This window comes from Pristiophorus japonicus, chromosome 4 (genome assembly GCF_044704955.1).
Source record: "Pristiophorus japonicus isolate sPriJap1 chromosome 4, sPriJap1.hap1, whole genome shotgun sequence".
NCBI lineage: Eukaryota > Metazoa > Chordata > Chondrichthyes > Pristiophoridae > Pristiophorus > Pristiophorus japonicus.
The window spans coordinates 316,198,784-316,218,156 of NC_091980.1; the positions used below are offsets into that span (position 1 = coordinate 316,198,784).

General features: G+C 49.7%; 1 protein-coding gene across 1 annotated transcript in view; it reads right to left on the bottom strand.

Annotated features, from left to right (window-relative positions):
* esr2a (estrogen receptor 2a) overlaps positions 1–19,373 on the bottom strand; it is a 315,173-nt gene that overhangs the window by 64,289 nt on the left and 231,511 nt on the right. Inside the window, exon 7 of the mRNA XM_070877959.1 lies at positions 11,858–11,991. Coding sequence (XP_070734060.1) covers positions 11,858–11,991 — 134 coding nt within the window. The remainder of the gene's footprint in view (positions 1–11,857; positions 11,992–19,373) is intronic.

Sequence of the window (19,373 nt, forward strand, 5' to 3'; positions counted from 1 at the left end):
TCAACGACTCTCTGTGGTAGAGAATTCCACAGGTTAACAACTCTCTGAGTGAAGAAGTTTCTCCTCATCTCAGTCCTAAATGGCCTACCCCTTATCCTAAGACTGTGCCCCTGGTTCTGGACTTCCCCAACATCGGGAACATTCTTCCTGCATCTAACCTGTCCAGTCCCGTCAGAATTTTATATGGTTCTATGAGATCCCCTCTCATTCTTCTAAACCCCAGTGAATACAGACCCAGTCGATCCAGTCTCTCCTCATATGTCAGTCCAGCCATCCCGGGAATCAGTCTGGTGAAACTTCGCTGCACTCCCTCAAGAGCAAGAACGTCCTTCCTCAGATTAGGAGACCAAAACTGAACACAATATTCCAGGTGAGACCTCACCAAGGCCCTGTACAACTGCAGTAAGACCTCCCTGCTCCTATACACAAATCCCCTAGCTATGAAGGCCAACATGCCATTTGCCGCCTTCACCGCCTGCTGTACCTGCATGCCAACCTTCAGTGACTGATGAACCATGACACCCAGGTCTTGTTGCACCTCCCCTTTTCCTAATCTGCCACTATTCAGATAATATTCTGCCTTTGTGTTTTTGCCATCAAAATGGATAGCCTCACATTTATCCACATTATACTGCATCTGCCATGCATTTGCCCACTCACCTAACCTGTCCAAGTCACCCTGCAGCCTCTTAGCATCCTCCTCACAGCTCACACCGCCACCCAGTTTAGTGTCATCTGCAAACTTGGAGATATTATACTCAGTTCCTTCAACTAAATCATTGATGTATATTGTAAATAGCTGGGGTCCCAGCACTGAGCCCTGCTGCACTCCACTAGTCACTGCCTGCCATTCTGAAAAGGACCCATTTATCCCGACTCTCTGCTTCCTGTCTGCCAACCAGTTCTCTATCCACGTCAGTACATTACCCCCAATACCATGTGCTTTGATTTTGCACACCAATCTCTTGTGTGGGACCTTGTCAAAAGTCTTTTGAAAGTCTAAATACACCACATCCACTGGTTCTCCCTTGTCCACTCTACTAGTTACATCCTCAAAAAATTCTAGAAGATTTGTCAAGCATGATTTCCCTTTCATAAATCCATGCTGACTTGGACCGATCCTGTCACTGCTTTCCAAATGCGCTGCTATTTCATCCTTAATGATTGAGTCCAACATTTTCCCTACTACTGATGTCAGGTGAAAATTCCCCATTTTCTCTCTCCCTCCTTTTTTAAAAATGGTGTCTCACCTCCAGTCCAAACGAACTGATCCAGAGTCAATCGACTGTTGGAAAATGATCACCAATGCATCCACTATTTCTAGGGTCACTTGCTTAATATTCTGGGATGCAGACTATCAGGCCCTGGGGATTCATCGGCCTTCAATCCCATCAATTTCCCTAACACAATTTCCTGACTAATAAGTCCTTCAGTTCCTCCTTCTCGCTAGACCCTCGGTCCCCTAGTATTTCCGGAAGGTTATTTGCGTCTTCCTTTATGAAGACAGAACCAAAGTATTTGTTCAATTGGTCTGTCATTGCTTTGTTCCCCATTATCAATTCACCTGATTCTGACTGCAAGGGACCTACGTTTTTCCACTAATCTTTTTCTCTTCGCATATCTATGTTAGAACCTTTGCACATGTTGCTACGTCAGGGTAATGACTGGGTTTGGGGTAAATCTCAAGAGACAGCCTTCGAGAAGGCTAGGAACCTGTTATGCTCTAATAAGTTACTTGTACTATATGACCCATGCAAACGATTAGTGCTAGCTTGTGATGCCTCATCTTACGGGACCGGTTGTGTGCTACAGCAAGCCAATGTATCGGGGAAGCTCCACCCGGTTGCGTATGTGTCCAGGAGCCTTTCCAAGGCTGAAAGAGCCTAGGGTATGGATGAAAAAGAGGCCTAACCGTGCGTTTATGCAGTTAAGAAAATGCACCAGTACCTATTCGGCCTGCGATTTGAGCTCGAAACTGACTACAAACCGCTCATTTCACTGTTCTCTGAAAGCAAAGGTATAAATGCCAATGCTTCAGCCCGCATCCAAAGGCGGGCACTGACACTATCTGTGTACGACTATGTTAGGCGTCACAGGCCAGGCACCGACAACTGTGCTGATGCACTCAGCCGGCTTCCACTACCCACCACCGGGGTTGAAATGGAACAGCCCGCAGACTTGGTAATGGTCATGGAGGCTTTTGAGAGCAAGGGGTCACCCATCACGGCTCGCCAGATCAAAATCTGGACCAGCCAGGACCCGGTGCTATCTCAAGTAAAAAGTTGTGTCCTAAGCGGAAACTGGTCAGCAATTGATGGGGAAATGCAGGACGAATTTAAGCCATTTCACTGCCGCAAGATGAAATGTCTATTCAGTCTGACTGCTTATTATCGGGTAATCGTGTGGTTTTTCCAGAAAAAGGCAGGGAGGCCTTTATACGTGACCTCCACAGTACACACCCAGGCATGGTCATGATGAAGGCCATTGCCAGATGACATGTGTGGTGGCCTGGCATCGACTCAGATCTGGAATCATGCGTGCACCAGTGCTATTGTTGCTCACAACTGAGCAATGCACCCAGGGAGGCTCCCTTGAGCCTGTGGTCATGGCCCTCCAAAACCACGGTCCAGGATTCATGTGGATTATGCTGGTCCTTTCCTTGGGAAAATGTTTCTCGTAGTTGTGGACGCCTACTCTAAATGGATTGAATGTGTGATGATGTCATCCAGCACGTCCACAGCCACCATTGAAGACCTCAGGACAATGTTTGCCACCCATGGCCTGTCTGACGTCCTTGTCAGTGACAATGGACCCTGTTTCACTAGCTCCGAGTTCAGCGAGTTCATGACCTGCAGCGGCATCAAGCATGTCAGGTCTGCTCCTTTCAAGCCCACCTCCAACGGCCAAGCGGAGCGGGCAGTCCAAACGATTAAGCAGAGTCTGAAGCGAGTGACGGATGGCTCCTTGCAGACCCGCTTGTCTCGCGTTCTGCTCGCTTACCGGACACGACCCCACTCACTCACCGGGGTCCTGCCCACCAAACTTCTTATGAAGAGGGCCCTCAAGATAAGGCTCTCCCTAGTCCACCCAGACTTCAATGAGTATGTGGAAACCCAGCGGCAAAAGCAGAGCATGTATCATGCCCGTGAGGCTGCAACTCGTGATATTGATGTGAATGATCCGGTGTTTGTGCTCAACTATGGTCCAGGTTCTAAGTGGGTTCCTGGCACTGTTTTGGCCAAGGAGGGGAGTAGGGTCTTTGCAGTCAAGTTGACAAATGGCCAAACCTGCAGAAAGCATATTGATCAGACCAGGTTGCGTTTCACTGACAACCAGGAACAAACGGAAGAAGATATTGACGACCATTACAGAAACGTGGTTGCAGGGTGGCCAAGACTGGGAATTAAACATACAGGGGTATCTGACAATTCGGAAAGATAGACAAGAAGGGAAAGGAGGTGGGGTAGCTCTGTTAATAAAGAATGATATCAGGGCAGTTGTGAGAGACGATATTGGCTCTAATGAATAAAATGTTGAATCATTGTGGGTGGAGATTAGAGATAGTAAGGGGAAAAAGTCAACTGGTGGGCGTAGTTTATAGGCCCCCAAATAATAACTTCACGGTGGGGCGGGCAATAATCAAGGGAATAATAGAGGCATGTGAAAAAGGAACGGCAGTAATCATGGGGGATTTTAACCTACATATCGATTGGTCAAACCAAATCGCACGGGGTAGCCTTGAGGAGGAATTCATAGAATGCATACGGGATTGTTTCTTAGAACAGTATGTTACAGAACCTACAAGGGAGCAAGCTATCTTAGATCTCGTCCTGTGTAATGAGACAGGAATAATAAACGATCTCCTAGTAAAAGATCCTCTAGGAATGAGTGATCACAGGATGATTGAATTTGTAATACAGATTGAGGGTGAGGAAGTAGTGTCTCAAACGAGTGTACTATGCTTAAACAAAGGGGACTACAGTGGGATGAGGGCAGAGTTGGCTAAAGTAGACTGGGAACACAGACTAAACGGTGGCACAATTGAGGAACAGTGGAAGACTTTTAAGGAGCTCTTTCATAGTGCTCAACAAAAATATATTCCAGTGAAAAAGAAGGGCGGTAAGAGAAGGGATAACCAGCCGTGATAACCAAGGAAATAAAAGAGAGTATCAAATTAAAAACCAATGTGTATAAGGTGGCCAAGGTTAGTGGGAAACTAGCAGATTGGGAAAATTTTAAACGACAGCAAAGAATGACTAAGAAAGCAATAAAGAAAGGAAAGATAGATTACGAAAGTAAACTTGCGCAAAACATAAAAACAGATAGTAAAAGCTTTTACTGATATATAAAACGGAAAAGAGTGACTAAAGTAAATGTTGGTCCCTTACAAGATGAGAAGGGGGATTTAATAATGGGAAATGTGGAAATGGCTGAGACCTTAAACAATTATTTTGCTTCGGTCTTCACAGTGGAAGACACAAAAACCATGCCAAAAATTGCTGGTCACGGGAATGTGGGAAGGGAGGACCTTGAGACAATCACTATCACTAGGGGGGTAGTGCTGGACAGGCTAATGGGACCCAAGGTAGACAAGTCCCCTGGTCCTGATGAAATACATCCCAACGTATTAAAAGAGATGGCGGAAGTTATAGCAGATGCATTCGTTATAATTTACCAAAATTCTCTGGACTCTGAGGAGGTAACAGCGGATTGGAAAGCAGCTAATGTAACGCCTCTGTTTAAAAAAGGGGGCAGACAAAAGGCAGGTAACTATAGGCCGGTTAGTTTAACATCTGTAGTGGGGAAAATGCTTGAAACTATCATTAAGGAAGAAATAGCGGGACATCTAGATAGGAATAGTGCAATCAAGCAGACGCAACATGGATTCATGAAGGGGAAATCATGTTTAACTAATTTACTGGAATTCTTTGAGGATATAACGAGCATGGTGGATAGAGGTGTACCGATGGATGTGGTGTATTTAGATTTCCAAAAGGCATTCGATAAGGTGCCACACAAAAGGTTACTGCAAAAGATAAAGGTACGTGGAGTCAGAGGAAATGTATTAGCATGGATAGAGAATTGGCTGGCTAACAGAAAGCAGAGAGTCGGGATAAATGGGTCCTTTTCGGGTTGGAAATCGGTGGTTAGTGGTGTGCCACAGGGATCGGTGCTGGGACCACAACTGTTTACAATATACATAGATGACCTGGAAGAGGGGACAGAGCGTAGTGTAACAAAATTTGCAGTTGACACAAAGATTAGTGGGAAAGCGGGTTGTGTAGAGGACTCAGAGAGGCTGCAAAGAGATTTAGATAGGTTAAGCGAATGGGCTAAGGTTTGGCAGATGGAATACAATGTCGGAAAGTGTGAGGTCATCCACCTTGGAAAAAAAACACAGTAAAAGGGAATATTATTTGAATGGGAAAAATTACAACATGCTGCAGTGCAGAGGGACCTGGGGGTCCTTGTGCATGAAACTCTTTTTGGAGTTTATCTGCAAAACAAAAACATTAATCGGTGCCACGCGACCTGGATGACACACCAGACATTTACAAGGCCCTCTTTTTTTTTGTGTTTTTCTTTTTTTTGGGCCTTGTGTATGAATCCCAAAAAGTTAGTTTGCAGGTGCAGCAGGTAATCAGGAAGGCAAATGGAATGTTGGCCTTCATTGCGAGAGGGATGGAGTACAAAAGCAGGGAGGTCCTGCTGCAACTGTATAGGGTATTGGTAAGGCCGCACCTGGAGTACTGCGTGCAGTTTTGGTCACCTTACTTAAGGAAGGATATACTAGCTTTGGAGGTGGTACAGAGACGATTCACTAGGCTGATACCGGAGATGAGGGGGTTACCTTATGATGATAGATTGAGTAGACTGGGTCTTTACTCGTTGGAGTTCAGAAGGATGAGGTGTGATCTTATAGAAACATTTAAATAATGAAAGGGATAGACAAGATAGAGGCAGAGAGGTTGTTTCCATTGGTCGGGGAGACTAGAACTAGGGGGCACAGCCTCAAAATACGGGGGAGCCAATTTAAAACCGAGTTGAGAAGGAATTTCTTCTCCCAGAGGGTTGTGAATCTGTGGAATTCTCTGCCCAAGGAAGCAGTTGAGGCTAGCTCATTGAATGTATTCAAGTCACAGATAGATAGATTTTTAACCAATAAGGGAATTAAGGGTTACGGGGAGCGGGCGGGTAAGTGGAGCTGAGTCCACGGCCAGATCAGCCATGATCTTGTTGAATGGCGGAGCAGGCTCGAGGGGCTAGATGGCCTACTCCTGTTCCTAATTCTTATGTTCTTATGTTATGACCCCCCACAACACACATAACCAGCAATCGACCCTGCTGCCAACCATGAAGACGAACCCGTCCCGGGACAGTCCGGCCAGACACACTGCACCGCAGTGCAGCGATGCTCTGACCGGCTCACCCACGCCCAGCTTCAAACTGAGGCGATCAACCCGGGAGTGAAGGGCCTTCAACCTGTAAACAGTTGTATCAAAGACTTTGTATGTAGCTATATATAGTTGCCACCAGAGGGCGTGACTGCGGGAGTCCTACGGATCACTCATGCTTATACCTCGTGCTGTGCTGGTATAAAAGGCTTGCTACCTTGTTGTTTAGACACTCTGGAGTTTGATTAAAGAGACTAAGGTCACATCAGTTTGAGCTTACAGTGTACAGTCTTGTGGAGTTATTCTGAACATAACAGACACCATCCAGGACAAAGCAGCCGTTTGATTGGCCCCCCATCCACCACCTTCAACATTCACTCCCTCCACCACCGGCGCCCCCTGGCTGCAGTGTGTACCATCTACAAGATGCACTGCAGCAACTCGCCAAGGCTTCTTCAGCAGCACCTCCCAAACCCGCGATCTCTACCACCTAGAAGGACAAGGGCAGCAGGCGCATGGGAACACCATCAACTCCACGTTCCCCTCCCAGTCACACACTATCCTGACTGGGAAATATATCGGCCGTTCCTTCATCGTCTTTCCTACATTACAACAGTGACTACACTCCAAAAGTACTTCATTGGCTGTAAAGCGCTTTGAGACGTCCGGTGGTCATGAACGGCGCTATGTAAATCCAAGTCTTTTTTTTCATTCTTTCTTTTTTTCATCGTCGCTGGGTCACAATCCTGGAACTCCCTCCCGAACAGCACTGTGGGAGCACCTTCACCACACGGACTGCAGCGGTTCAAGAAGGCGGCTCACCACCACCTTCTCGAGGGGCAATTAGGGATGGGCAATAAATGCCGGCCTTTGCCAGCGACGCCCACATCCCAGGAATGAATAAAAAAATAGTGACTACATTTCAAAAAAGTGCTTCATTGACCGTAAAGCATTTTAGGACGTCCTGAGATCGTGAAAAGCGCGAGAGAAATGCATGTCTTTTTCTTTCTTACGAGCACTGAAATGATGCTCTGCCACCAGAGGGACCCTGGCTGCTCGGGCTGCTGACTCAGGAGACCTCTGTCGGAGGACACTCCCAAATCTAAGACAGCTCCTTGTAAAATGTAACCGAGCTGAAACTTAAACCCTTGTTGGTTCGCCACCCAAAGTGCAGATGTTGGAAAAAATGAAGCAGTGTTTATTGTTGGCAAACGGCAATTTGTAACACCTCATGAATGGAGGGGGACCGGTGGGAGACAATTGCTTTCAGCAGGGGAAGCTGGCATTGTTTCAGACTGGTGGGATTAAGCAGCAAGGCCGCGCACTGTGTATTTCAAACAATGCTCAAGGGAGGGAAGTCTCTCATCGAGGTCCACTGTGCCTCCGTCTGAGTTAAAGTCGCGCAGTTTATCAAGCCGGACCTGTGGGTCATCATCAGAGGCAGTCCCTCGGAAGCGAGGAAGACTTGCTTCCCACTCTTAGAATGAGTCCTCAGGTGGCTGAACAGTCCAATACGAGAGCCACAGTCCCTGTCACAGGTGGGACAGACAGTGATTGAGGGAAGGGGTGGGCGGGACTGGTTTGCCGCACGCTCCTTCCGCTGCCTGCGCTTGGTTTCTGCATGCTCTCGGCGACGGGACTCGAGGTGCTCAGCGCCCTCCCGGATGTTCTTCCTCCACTTAGGGCGGTCTTTGGCCAGGGACTCCCAGGTGTCAGTGGGGATGTTGCACTTTATCAGGGAGGCTTTGAGGGTGTCCTTGTAACGTTTCCTCTGCCCACCTTTGGCTCGCTTGCCGTGATGGAGTTCCGAGTAGAGCGCTTGCTTTGGGAGTCTCGTGTCTGGCATGTGGACAATGTGGCCCCGCCCAGCGGAGCTGATCAAGTGTGGTCAGTGCTTCAATACTGGGGATGTTGGCCTGGTCGAGGACACTGATGTTGGGGATTTGCAGGATCTTGCAGAGACATCGTTGGTGGCATCTCTCCAGCGACTTGAGGTGCCTACTGTACATGGTCCATGCCTCTGAGCCGTACAGGAGAGCTACCTGTGGCTAGCGTAGTGAGTGCTTACGGCTTTCAGTAGTGATCGTAAAATCACAGAACGGTTACAGCACAGGAGGCCGCCATTCGGCCCGTCGAGCCCATGCCGGCTCCCTGCAAGAGCAGCTCAGCCAATCCCACTCCCCCACCCTTTCCCCGTAGCCCTGCAATTTTTTTCCCTTCAGGTACTTATCCAATTCCCTTTTGAAAGCCACAATTGAGTCTGCCTCCACCACCCTTTCAGGCCGTGCATTCCAGATCCTAACAACTCGCTGCGTAAAAAGATTTATCCTCACGTCGCCTTTGGTTCTTTTGCCAATCACCTTAAATCTGTGTCCTCTGGTTCTCGACCCTTCCACCAATGGGAGCAGTGTGGTCTCGATCTACTCTGTCCAGAGCCCTCACGATTCTGAACACCTCCATCAAATCTCCTCTCAACCTTCTCTGTAAAGGTTGTGATAATGTGAAACACCTTCGGCAGTCATCAGCTGCCGCTCTCTCTCTCTCTCTCTCTCTCTCCCCCACCCTCTGCCGTTTTCGAGCGATTCTGTAGATCAGGCTGCCCAGTAGGGTGGAGCGGAGGGATTGTGGGGCAGCTGTTGGCCAGGTGTTGAAGCATCATCACCACGTACTGCACACAACACAGGACTACACTGAAAATGCCGCTTCCGACAGAGAGGCGGGGGATTTCGCAATTAAGAAAGAATGACTTACATTTCTATAGCGCCTTTCACGACCACCGGGCGTCTCAAAGCACTTTACAGCCATTAAAGTATTTTTGGAGTGTAGTCCCTGCCATAACATAGGAAACGCAGCAGCCAAATTGCGCACAGCAAGCTCCCACAAAAAGCAACACGATAATGACCAGATAATCTGTTTTAGTGATGTTGGTTGAGGGATAAATATTGGCCCCAAGAGACCGGGGAGAACTCCCCTCCTCTCCATCGAATAGTGCCATGCAATCTTTTACATCCGCTTGAGAGCGGACGGGGCCTCGGTTTAATGTCTCATCCAAATGACAGCACCTCTGACAGTGCCGCACTCCCTCAGCGCTCCCTCCAACATTGCAGCACTCCCTCTCCGACAGTGCGGCACTCCCTCAGTACCACCCCTCTGACAGTGCGCTGCTCCCTCAGTACTGCCCCTCCGACAGTGCGGCACTCCCTCAGCACTGCCCCCCCGACAGTGCACCACTCCCTCAGAACTGCCCTTCCGACAGTGCACCACTCCCTCAGCACTGCCCCTCCGACAGTGCGCCACTCCCTCAGCACTGCCCCTCCGACAGTGCACCACTCCCTCAGAACTGCCCTTCCGACAGTGCACCACTCCCTCAGCACTGCCCCTCCGACACTCCCTCAGCACTGCCCCTCCGACAGTGCACCACTCCCTCAGCACTGCCCCTCCGACAGTGCACCACTCCCTCAGCACTGCCCCTCCGACAGTGCACCACTCCCTCAGCACTGCCCCTCCGACAGTGCAGTACTCCCTCAGTACTGCACTGCAATTTTTGTGCTCCAGTTCCTGGAGTGGGACTTGAACCCACAAGCTTCTGACTCAGAGACGAGAGTACTACCCACTGAGCCACGGCTGACACACAATTAAGTAAGAAATAAACGTGGTTGTCCAAGAAGGACATAATAGAATCAGATCAATTTTAGCAGAAGAGGAGGCCATTCAGCCCATCTTACTTGTCCTAGCTCTTCAACTACAGCTGCCTCCTCTGATCCCATTCCCTTGCCCTTGGCCCTATTCTTTCACATTGTTCCTTTTCAAAACCATCTTCAATTCCTAATCTCTGTCTCTCCGGGCCAGTGTGGTAAATATTCCATGTTCCAATAACCTTCGGTGTGGAAAGCACTCTTCTAACTCTCTTCCAGCAACGATCCTCAGCCTGTAGAAACTCTTACTATCTGTTTTTATATTTTGTGCTAGTTTACTTTCATAATCTATCTTCCCTCTCTTTATTATTTTCTTAGTCGTTCTTTGCTGGTTTTTAAAAGTTTCCCAATCCTTTGGCCTCCCACTAGTCTTGGCCACATTGTGGAAGGGGAAGTGGAGGGAAGAGGAGAGAGGGGAGGGAACGGGGAGGGGAGGGAGAGGAGGAAGAGGGAGGAAGGGTAAGGAAGGGGGAGGGAGGTGGTGGGAGGGAGGGAGAGGAGGGACGGGAGGTGGAGGGAGGGGGAGGAAGGGAGGGGAGGGAGGTGAGGGGGAGAGAGGCAGAGGGAGGGGGAGGAAGGCGGGAGAAGGCGGGGAATGGAAGTGGAGCGAGGAGATGGAGAGAGGGGATGGAGGGGATGGAGGGAGGGAGGGGAGAGGAGGGGATGGAGGGAGGGGGAGGGAGTGGTGGGAAGGGGAGGAAGGAGGCAGAGGGGGCGGGGGAGGTGAGGAGAGGGAGGGAGGGGATAGAGGGAGGGGGAGCAGAGGGGGCAGGAAGTGGAAGAAGCGGATGGAGGAAGGGAGGGAGAGAAGGGGAGGAGGGAGGGAGGTGGAGGGAGGGGAGGGAGGGGAGGGAGGAGGAAGGAAACGGAGGGGGTGGGGAGGGAGGGAGAGAAGGGGAGGAGAGAGGGAGGTGGAGGGAGGGGAGGGAGAAGAAAGGAAGCGGAGGGGGGCGGGGAGGGAAGGGTAGCGGAGGAGGGAGATGGAGGGAGGAGGAGGGGAGGGAGAGGAGGGAAGGGGAGGAAGGAGGGAGATGGAGGGTGGTGGAGGGAGGGCAGGGAGGAGGAATGAAGTGGAGGGGGCGGGGGAGGGAGGGAGGTGGAGTGAGGCGAGAGAGGGAGGGGAAGTGTGCGGAAGGAGGGGGAGGGAGGCGAGGGAGGGAGGGGAGGGGAGAGGGAGATGGAGGGAGGGAGTCGAGGGGATGAGGGGAAGGGTGCGGAGGGAGGGGAGAGGGAGATGGAGGGAGGGAGTCGAGGGGATGAGGGGAAGTGTGCGGAGGGAGGGGATGGAGGGAGGGGGAGGGAGGAAGTCGAGGGGATGAGGGGAAGTGTGCGGAGGGAGGGGATGGAGGGAGGGGGAGGGAGGGAGTCGAGGGGTTGAGGGGAAGGGTGCGGAGGGAGGGGATGGAGGGAGGGGGAGGGAGGCGAGGGGAGGGAGGTGAAGGAGGGAGGGAGGGAGGGGGTCGGAAGCTCTCTCAGATCCTGACGGGTTAATGGAACAGTTCTCCCAGTGCATGAGTGAGATGGAGTCAGGCCAAAGTATTGGTTCAGTCAGAGACACGAGCACATGTTACATCTCCCACGTTTCATGTGGATGGAAGCCAAGAGACGGTTTTAAAGTTGAAATAAAACAAGCGTTTGAGCAAATTTGAATAGCGTGAAGCGACTCACCTGCCATGTACACGAGGGGTGTGCTTGCACTGAGCGAGCGAGAGACAAGCTCAGAGTGGGGGAAAAAACTATTGGTTTTGAAAGCGATAGTTTACTCACTGGAGTTGAGGAGCACCATGGCTTTGAGACAGAGATATTCTTCGTGTTGGAGTTTCAGCTCTCGGAATCTTGAAGTTGCTGCCAGTAACATGTCAAAGATTTCCAGAATGCCTTCCACACACTGTCCCTCATCCCTGGAGGCACAGGGCGAAACAACAAACAATTAGCAGAGATACAAGGGGAGCAGGATTGGAGTGCTTCAGTTACAGGGACAGAGGGGGTAAAAGGGAGATTTAATAGCAGTGTTAAAAATCATGAAGGATTTTGATAGAGTAAATATGGAGAACGTGTTTCCAGTGCACGAAGGATGAATATCCAGAGGACAGTGATTGAAGGTGACTGGCATTTCTATAGCGCCTTTCACAACCACCGGACGTCCCAAAGCGCTTTACAGCCAATGAAGTACTTTTTGAAGTGTAGTCACTGTTGTAATGTGGGAAACGCGGCAGCCAATTTGCGCACAGCAAGCTCCCACAAACAACAATGTGATAATGACCAGATCATCTGTTTCTTAGTGATGTTGTTTGGGGGATAAATATTGGCCCCAGGACACCGGGGATAATTCCCCTGTTCTTCTTCAAAATAGCGCCATAAGAACATAAGAATTAGGAACAGGAGTAGGCCATCTAGCCCCTCGAGCCTGCTCCACCATTCAACAAGATCATGGCTGATCTGGCCGTGGACTCAGCTCCACTTACCCGCCCGCTCCCCGTAACCCTTAATTCCCTTATTGGTTAAAAATCTATCTATCTTTGACTTGAATACATTCAATGAGCTAGCCTCAACTGCTTCCTTGGGCAGAGAATTCCACAGATTCACAACCCTCTGGGAGAAGAAATTCCTTCTCAACTCGGTTTTAAATTGGCTCCCCTGTATTTTAAGGCTGTGCCCCCTAGTTCTAGTCTCCCCGACCAGTGGAAACAACCTCTCCGCCTCTATCTTGTCTATCCCTTTCATGATTTTAAATGTTTCTATACGATCACCCCTCATCCTTCTGAACTCCAACGAGTAAAGACCGAGTCTACTCAATCTATCATCATAAGATAAACCCCTCATCTCCGGAATCAGCCTAGTGAATCGTCTCTGTACCCCCTCCAAAGCTAGTATATCCTTCCTTAAGTAAGGTGACCAAAACTGCACGCAGTACTCCAGGTGCGGCCTCACCAATACCCTATACAGTTGCAGCAGGACCTCCCTGCTTTTGTACTCCATCCCTCTTGCAATGAAGGCCAACATTCCATTCGCCTTCCTGATTACCTGCTGCACCTGCAAACTAACTTTTTGGGTTTCATGCACAAGGACCCCCAGGTCCCTCTGCACCGCAGCATGTTGTAATTTCTCCCCATTCAAATAATATTCCCTTTGAATGGGATCTCGTCCGTCCACCTGAGAGAGCAGACAGGGCCTCGGTTAAACACCACATCTGAAAGACGGCCCCTCCGACAGTGCAGCACTCCCTCAGCACTGCACTGGACTGTCAGCCTAGATTTTTGTGCTCAAGTCCCTGGGGTGGGACTTGAACCCACAACCTTCTGACTCAAAGGCGAGAGAGAGCGAGTGCTGCCCACTGGGCCACGGCTGAGATGAGGAGAATGTTTTACGCAGCGAGTTGTTGTGATCGGGAACGCGCTGCCTGAAAGGGCGGTGGGAGCAGATTCAATAGTGACTTTCAAACGGGAATTGGATAAATACTAGAAAAGGAAAGATTTGCAGGGCTGTGGGGAAAGAGCGGGGGGGGGGAGCGGGACTAAATGGATCGCTCTACCATAGAGCCGGCACAGACACGATGGGCTGAATGGCAACCTGTGCAGTGTGACTCTAAGCCTCAGGGATCAGCGTCCTGGTCTCTCTAAATGACTCTCCTGCTCCCTAGTAACAAGTCCCGACTCTCACTGCCAGTGGTCATGCAGTAAAAAGACTTGCACATAAGTAACGTTTTTCATGACCTCCAGCTGTCAAAAAGTACTTCGTAACCAATTTTGAAGTCACTGTTGTAGAAACATAGAAACATAGAAAATAGGTGCAGGAGCAGGCCATTCGGCCCTTCGAGCCTGCACCACCATTCAATAAGATCATGGCTGATCATTCCCTCAGTACCCCTTTCCTGCTTTATCTCCATACCCCTTGATCCCTTTCGCCGTAAGGGCCATATCTAACTCGCTCTTGAATATATCCAATGAACAATGTAATGTAGGAAACACAGCAGCCAATTTGCGCACAGCAAGCTCCCACAAACAGCAATGTGATAATGACCAGATAATTCTTTGTCAAACACTTGCAGCACACACACACACACACTCACACTCATTCCCTGGATTCTGGGGAGGTCCCAGTGGATTGGAAAACTGCAAATGTAACGCCCTATTTAAAAAAGGAGGCAGACAGAAAGCAGGAAACTATAGACCAGTTAGCCTAACATCTGTCGTTGGGAAAATGCTGGAGTCTATTATTAAGGAAGCAGTAACAGGACATTTGGAAAAGCATAATTCAATCAAGCAGAGTCAGTATGGTTTTATGAAAGGGAAATCATGTTTGACAAATTTGCTGGAGTTCTTTGAGGATGTAACGAGCTGGGTGGATAAGGGGGAACCAGTAGATGTGGTGTATTTGGATTTCCAGAAGGCATTCGATAAGGTGTCATGTAAAAGGTTACTGCACAAGATAAAAGTTCACGGGGTTAGGGGTAATATATTAGCATGGATAGAGGATAGGCTAACTACAGGAAACAGAGAGTCGGGATAAATGGGTCATTTTCTAGTTAGCAAACAGTAACTAGTGGAGTGCCGCAGGGATCGGTGCTGGGGCCTCAACTATTTACAATCTATATTAATGACTTGGATGAAGGGACCGAGTGTAATGTCGCCAAGTTTGCTGATGATACAAAGATGGGTGGGAAAGCAAATTGTGAGGAGGATACAAAAAATCTGCAAAGGGATATAGTCATCATCATCATCATCATAGGCAGTCCCTCGGAATCGAGGAAGACTTGCTTCCCACTCTTAAAATGAGTCCTTAGGTGGCTGAACAGTCCAATACGAGAGCCACAGTCCCTGTCACAGGTGGGACAGACAGTGGTTGAGGGAAAGAATGGGTGGGGAGTCTGGTTTGCCGCACGCTCCTTCCGCTGCCTGCGCTTGGTTTCTGCATGCTCTTGGCGACGAGACTCGAGGTGCTCAGCGCCCTCCCGGATGCACTTCCTCCACTTAGGGCGGTCTTTGGCCAGGGACTCCCAGGTGTCGGTGGGGATGTTGCACTTTATCAGCGAGGCTTTGAGGGTGTCCCTGTAATGTTTCCTCTGCCCACCTTTGGCTCGTTTGCCGTGAAGGAGTTCCGAGTAGAGCGCTTGCTTTGGGAGTCTCGTGTCTGGCATGCGGACAATGTGGCCCCGCCCAGCGGAGCTGGTCGAGTGTGGTCAGTGCTTCAATGCTGGGGATGTTGGCCTGATTGAGGACACTGATGTTGGTGCGTCTGTCCTCCCAGGGGATTTGTAGGATCTTGCGGAGACATCGTTGGTGGTATTTCTCCAACGACTTGAGGTGTCTGCTGTACACGGTCCATTTTTCTGAGCTATCAGGAGGGCGGGTATCACTACAACCCTGTAGACCATGAGCTTGGTGACAATTTTGAGGGCCTGGTCTTCCTCAGGCGGCCGAAGGCTGCACTGGCGCACTGGAGGCGGTGTTGGATCTCATTGTCAACACCTGCTCTTGTTGATAAGAGACTCCCGAGATATGGGAAGTGGTCCACGTTGTCCAGGGACGCGCCGTGGATCTTGATGACTGGGGGGCAGTGCTGTGTGTGAGGACAGGCTGGTGGAGGACCTTTGTCTTACAGATGTTTAGCGTAAGGCCCATGCTTTCCTACGCCTCAGTAAATACGTCGACTATATCCTGGAGTTCAGCTTCTGTGTGTGCACAGAGGGATATAGACAGGCTAAGAGAGTGGGCAAAAAATTGGCAGATGAAGTATAATGAGGGAAAATGTGAGGTTATCCTCTTTGGCAGAAAAAAATAGAAAAGCAAATTATAATTTAAATGGAGAAAAATTGCAAAGTGTTGCAGTACAGAGGGACCTGGGGGTCCTTGTGCATGAAACACAAAAAGTTAGTATGCAGGTACAGCAAGTAATCAGGAAGGTAAATGGAATGTTGACCTTTATTGCAAGGGGGATAGAGTATAAAAGCAGAGAAGTCCTGCTACAACTGTACAGGGTATTGGTGAGGCCACACCTGGAGTACTGCGTACAGTTTTGGTCTCCGTATTTAAGGAAGGATATACTTGCATTGGAGACAGTTCAGAGAAGGTTCACTGGGTTGATTCCTGAGATGAGGGGGTTGACTTATGAGGAAAGGTTGAGTAGGTTGGGCCTATAAACATTGGAGTTCAGAAGAATGAGAGGTGATCTTATCGAAACATATAAGATTATGAGGGGGCTCGACAAGATGGACGCGGAGAGGATATTCCCACTCATAGGGGAAACTAAAACTAGGGGACATCGTCTCAGAATAAGGGACCGCCCATTTAAAACTGAGATGAGGAGGAATTTCTTCTCTCAGAGGGTTGTAAATCTGTGGAATTCTCTGCCCCAGAGAGCTGTGGAGGCTGGGTCATTGAATATATTTAAGGTGGAGATAGATAGATTTTTGAGTAATAAGGGAGTAAAGGGTTATGGAGAGCGGGCAGGGAAGTGGAGCTGAGTCCATGATCAGATCAGCCATGGTCTTATTGAATGGCGGAGCAGGCTCGAGGGGCCGTATGGCCGACTCCTGCTCCTATTTCTTATGTTCTTATTCACATTCACACACCCATGCACACAGGGGCTGCCGTGGCTAACCCTGAGATTATATTCACTCGAGGTTTTTGCGCACTCCTGAAGTCTGAACTCTATAATCATTGTGAAGTTCACTGCAGGTGTACAGCGTCCGCTCCCAGCACACCGTCCTCTCTGCCCACTCAACACAGTGGAAGCCCTACAATTTGATGTAATTTCAGAGCAATTTCCCGAGTAACATCCACTTACAATAAAAATAGTCAAACCTGCTCTGCTTGTTAATGGTCACAAGTTTGAAAAATTTAAAACATGTGAAACATCTTCATTCTCTCATTTTTCTGTCTCATATTTCCTCCCTATTGCTCCCTTCCGTCTATCTGCTCCATTGCTTTCTCCATTCTGGCCTGTATCTCTCCAGCTCTCCTCATCACTTGGCCTCCTTCATCAGCACTCTACATGCCTCATTGTCCGTGTTATATGTGCAGACTATAGTTATACTCTCTGTGTAGTCACTATATAGTTACATAAGATGGAGACTTGTTACCTGATATACTATCAATAAGGTTTACACTGTGTATATACATGCTGGCACCACTAGAGGGTGCAACTGGTGGAGAGCGGGGTTTCCTGGTGGCAGGGGCTGTATAAAAGGGGAGCCACCATGCGGCTGCCTCACCCTGGAGTTACGAGTAAACGACCAAGGTCACCACAGTTTGAGTACAATACATTGCCTCGTGGAGTCATTCACAAATACACTACAGACATAACAACTGGCGACGAGAATACGGACTTTCACGCGATTATGGCTACCTTTGGCACACTAAAAGACTTTGCAGAGGGTGATGATTGGGATGCTTTCACGGAAAGGCTTGATCTATATTTCATGGCAAATGACCTGGCAGGGGAGACGGACACATTGGCGGAGAAGCGCGAGGCTATACTGCTGACCAGTTGTGGGCCCGAGGTCTACCGCCTCATCAGGGACTTGCTGGCACCCACAAAGGCCAAGGATGAGACATACGATGAGCTGACTGAACTAATTCGCGACCAACTAAAACCAAAACAGAGCATCCCCACGGCCAGGCACAGATTCTACACTCACCGCAGACCTGAGGGCCAGGAGATTGCAAAATATGCTGCTGACCTCAGGAGACTTGCGGCACCATGTGATTTTGGCACGCACCTCAGCGAAGCATTGCGAGACATCTTCGTTATAGGAATTGGCCTCGAGGGCCTCCTTCACAAGCTAGTATCTGCTGATACCACAGTCAACCTGCAGAAGGCCATCAGCATCAGTCAGGCGTTCATGACCTCGACCTGCAGCACCAAGCAAATTATTCATCCTGTGGACTCAAACCCGGCAAGTACTGTACACAGAATGGTGCCTTTCACAGGCAAGACTGTAGAACATGGGTCTGCCCAGGGCAGAGAGCACAGACCTCAGGGTTCCAGAACTCAGAGTCCGTCGAGGGGTGCTAATCGAGTAGCACCATGCTGGCGTTGCGGAGGAAACCATAGGGCTCACCCGTGTCGGTTTGCTGAGTATGTATGCAAAGCCTGTAACACGAAGGGCCACCTCCAGCGTATGTGTAAAAGAAATGTGACTCACCGTCTAGCAGAGGAGTCGGGAGATGACTTTGAATCCAGCGGGGAGTATGATGATTTGGCCAGAGAGGCAGCTCAGCCCCAAGAAGAAGTGTATGGAGTGTATATCTGCATCACCGATTGTCCTCCAGTGAAGATGGAAGTCGAGATAAACGGCGTTCCAGTCTTCATGGAAGTGGACACGGGAGCGAGCCAGTCAGTGATGAGCCAGGATGCTTTCAAAAAACGACCTGAGCTGGTTCCAGTACAGGAAAAGTTGCACACCTACACCAAGGAGCTGATCCCAGTCCTCGGTAGTGCGGATGTAAGTGTAATCCATAATGGCGTGGTGCACAAGTTACCTCTGTGGATTGTTGCAGGTGATGGTCCAACGCTACTCGGAAGAAGGTGAATGGGGAAGATCCAGTGGAAATGAGAAGACCTCTTCGTTCCAGCAATCGATGTCCCCCCTGTGCTCAGAGGCAGAGCAAAACCTCACCTTCGCTTGGGCCAGGCACCAGAGAACAGACCGTCCATCACCACTGTGTGGTAATGATCCGACCAGAACGACCGAGAAGTACCTTCCCGGCTCGTGGCAGGACTCCTGGGGAGGAAGATCAAATTCACAGGCACTCTTCCAGCTTTTGTGGCAGAATCGTGGGAGAGAAGGATCAAGGCAGTCGACCTCGAGGACAGAGGCAAGATGGCGTCCCTGCTGCAGCGAGGGGCAGCATGGCATGGCAGGGTTCTCTTAAAGGAGACCTGCAACCAACTGAACTTAAAGAGACAGTGTATGCATGGCAATCAATGTAACGAATCGATTAAGATTGTGAACAAAATGTTGCTGCGAGATGTTGGAAATAGAGTGTCTCCAAAAGTAGCAAGCGAGCGACCTCAGGAGGGTGAAGGCACTGATCCTGATACCCTGCCCCGGGTCTATCCCACGCTGCAGGCACCCGATGGCACTATTTGCCACGGACCTGGAAACGGAAACGGTGCCAATACGCGCAGTCGGCCGCCGATGCCCACCACCCGGGTGGAGACGGAGCAGCTCCCAGACCCGGTCACTACCTCGACCATGTCCAGGAGCGAAATGTCAGAACCAACGAGTTCCCCAAACGGGATCTGGAACAGCCAGGTTCCCAACACCGTGAGAGAGCAG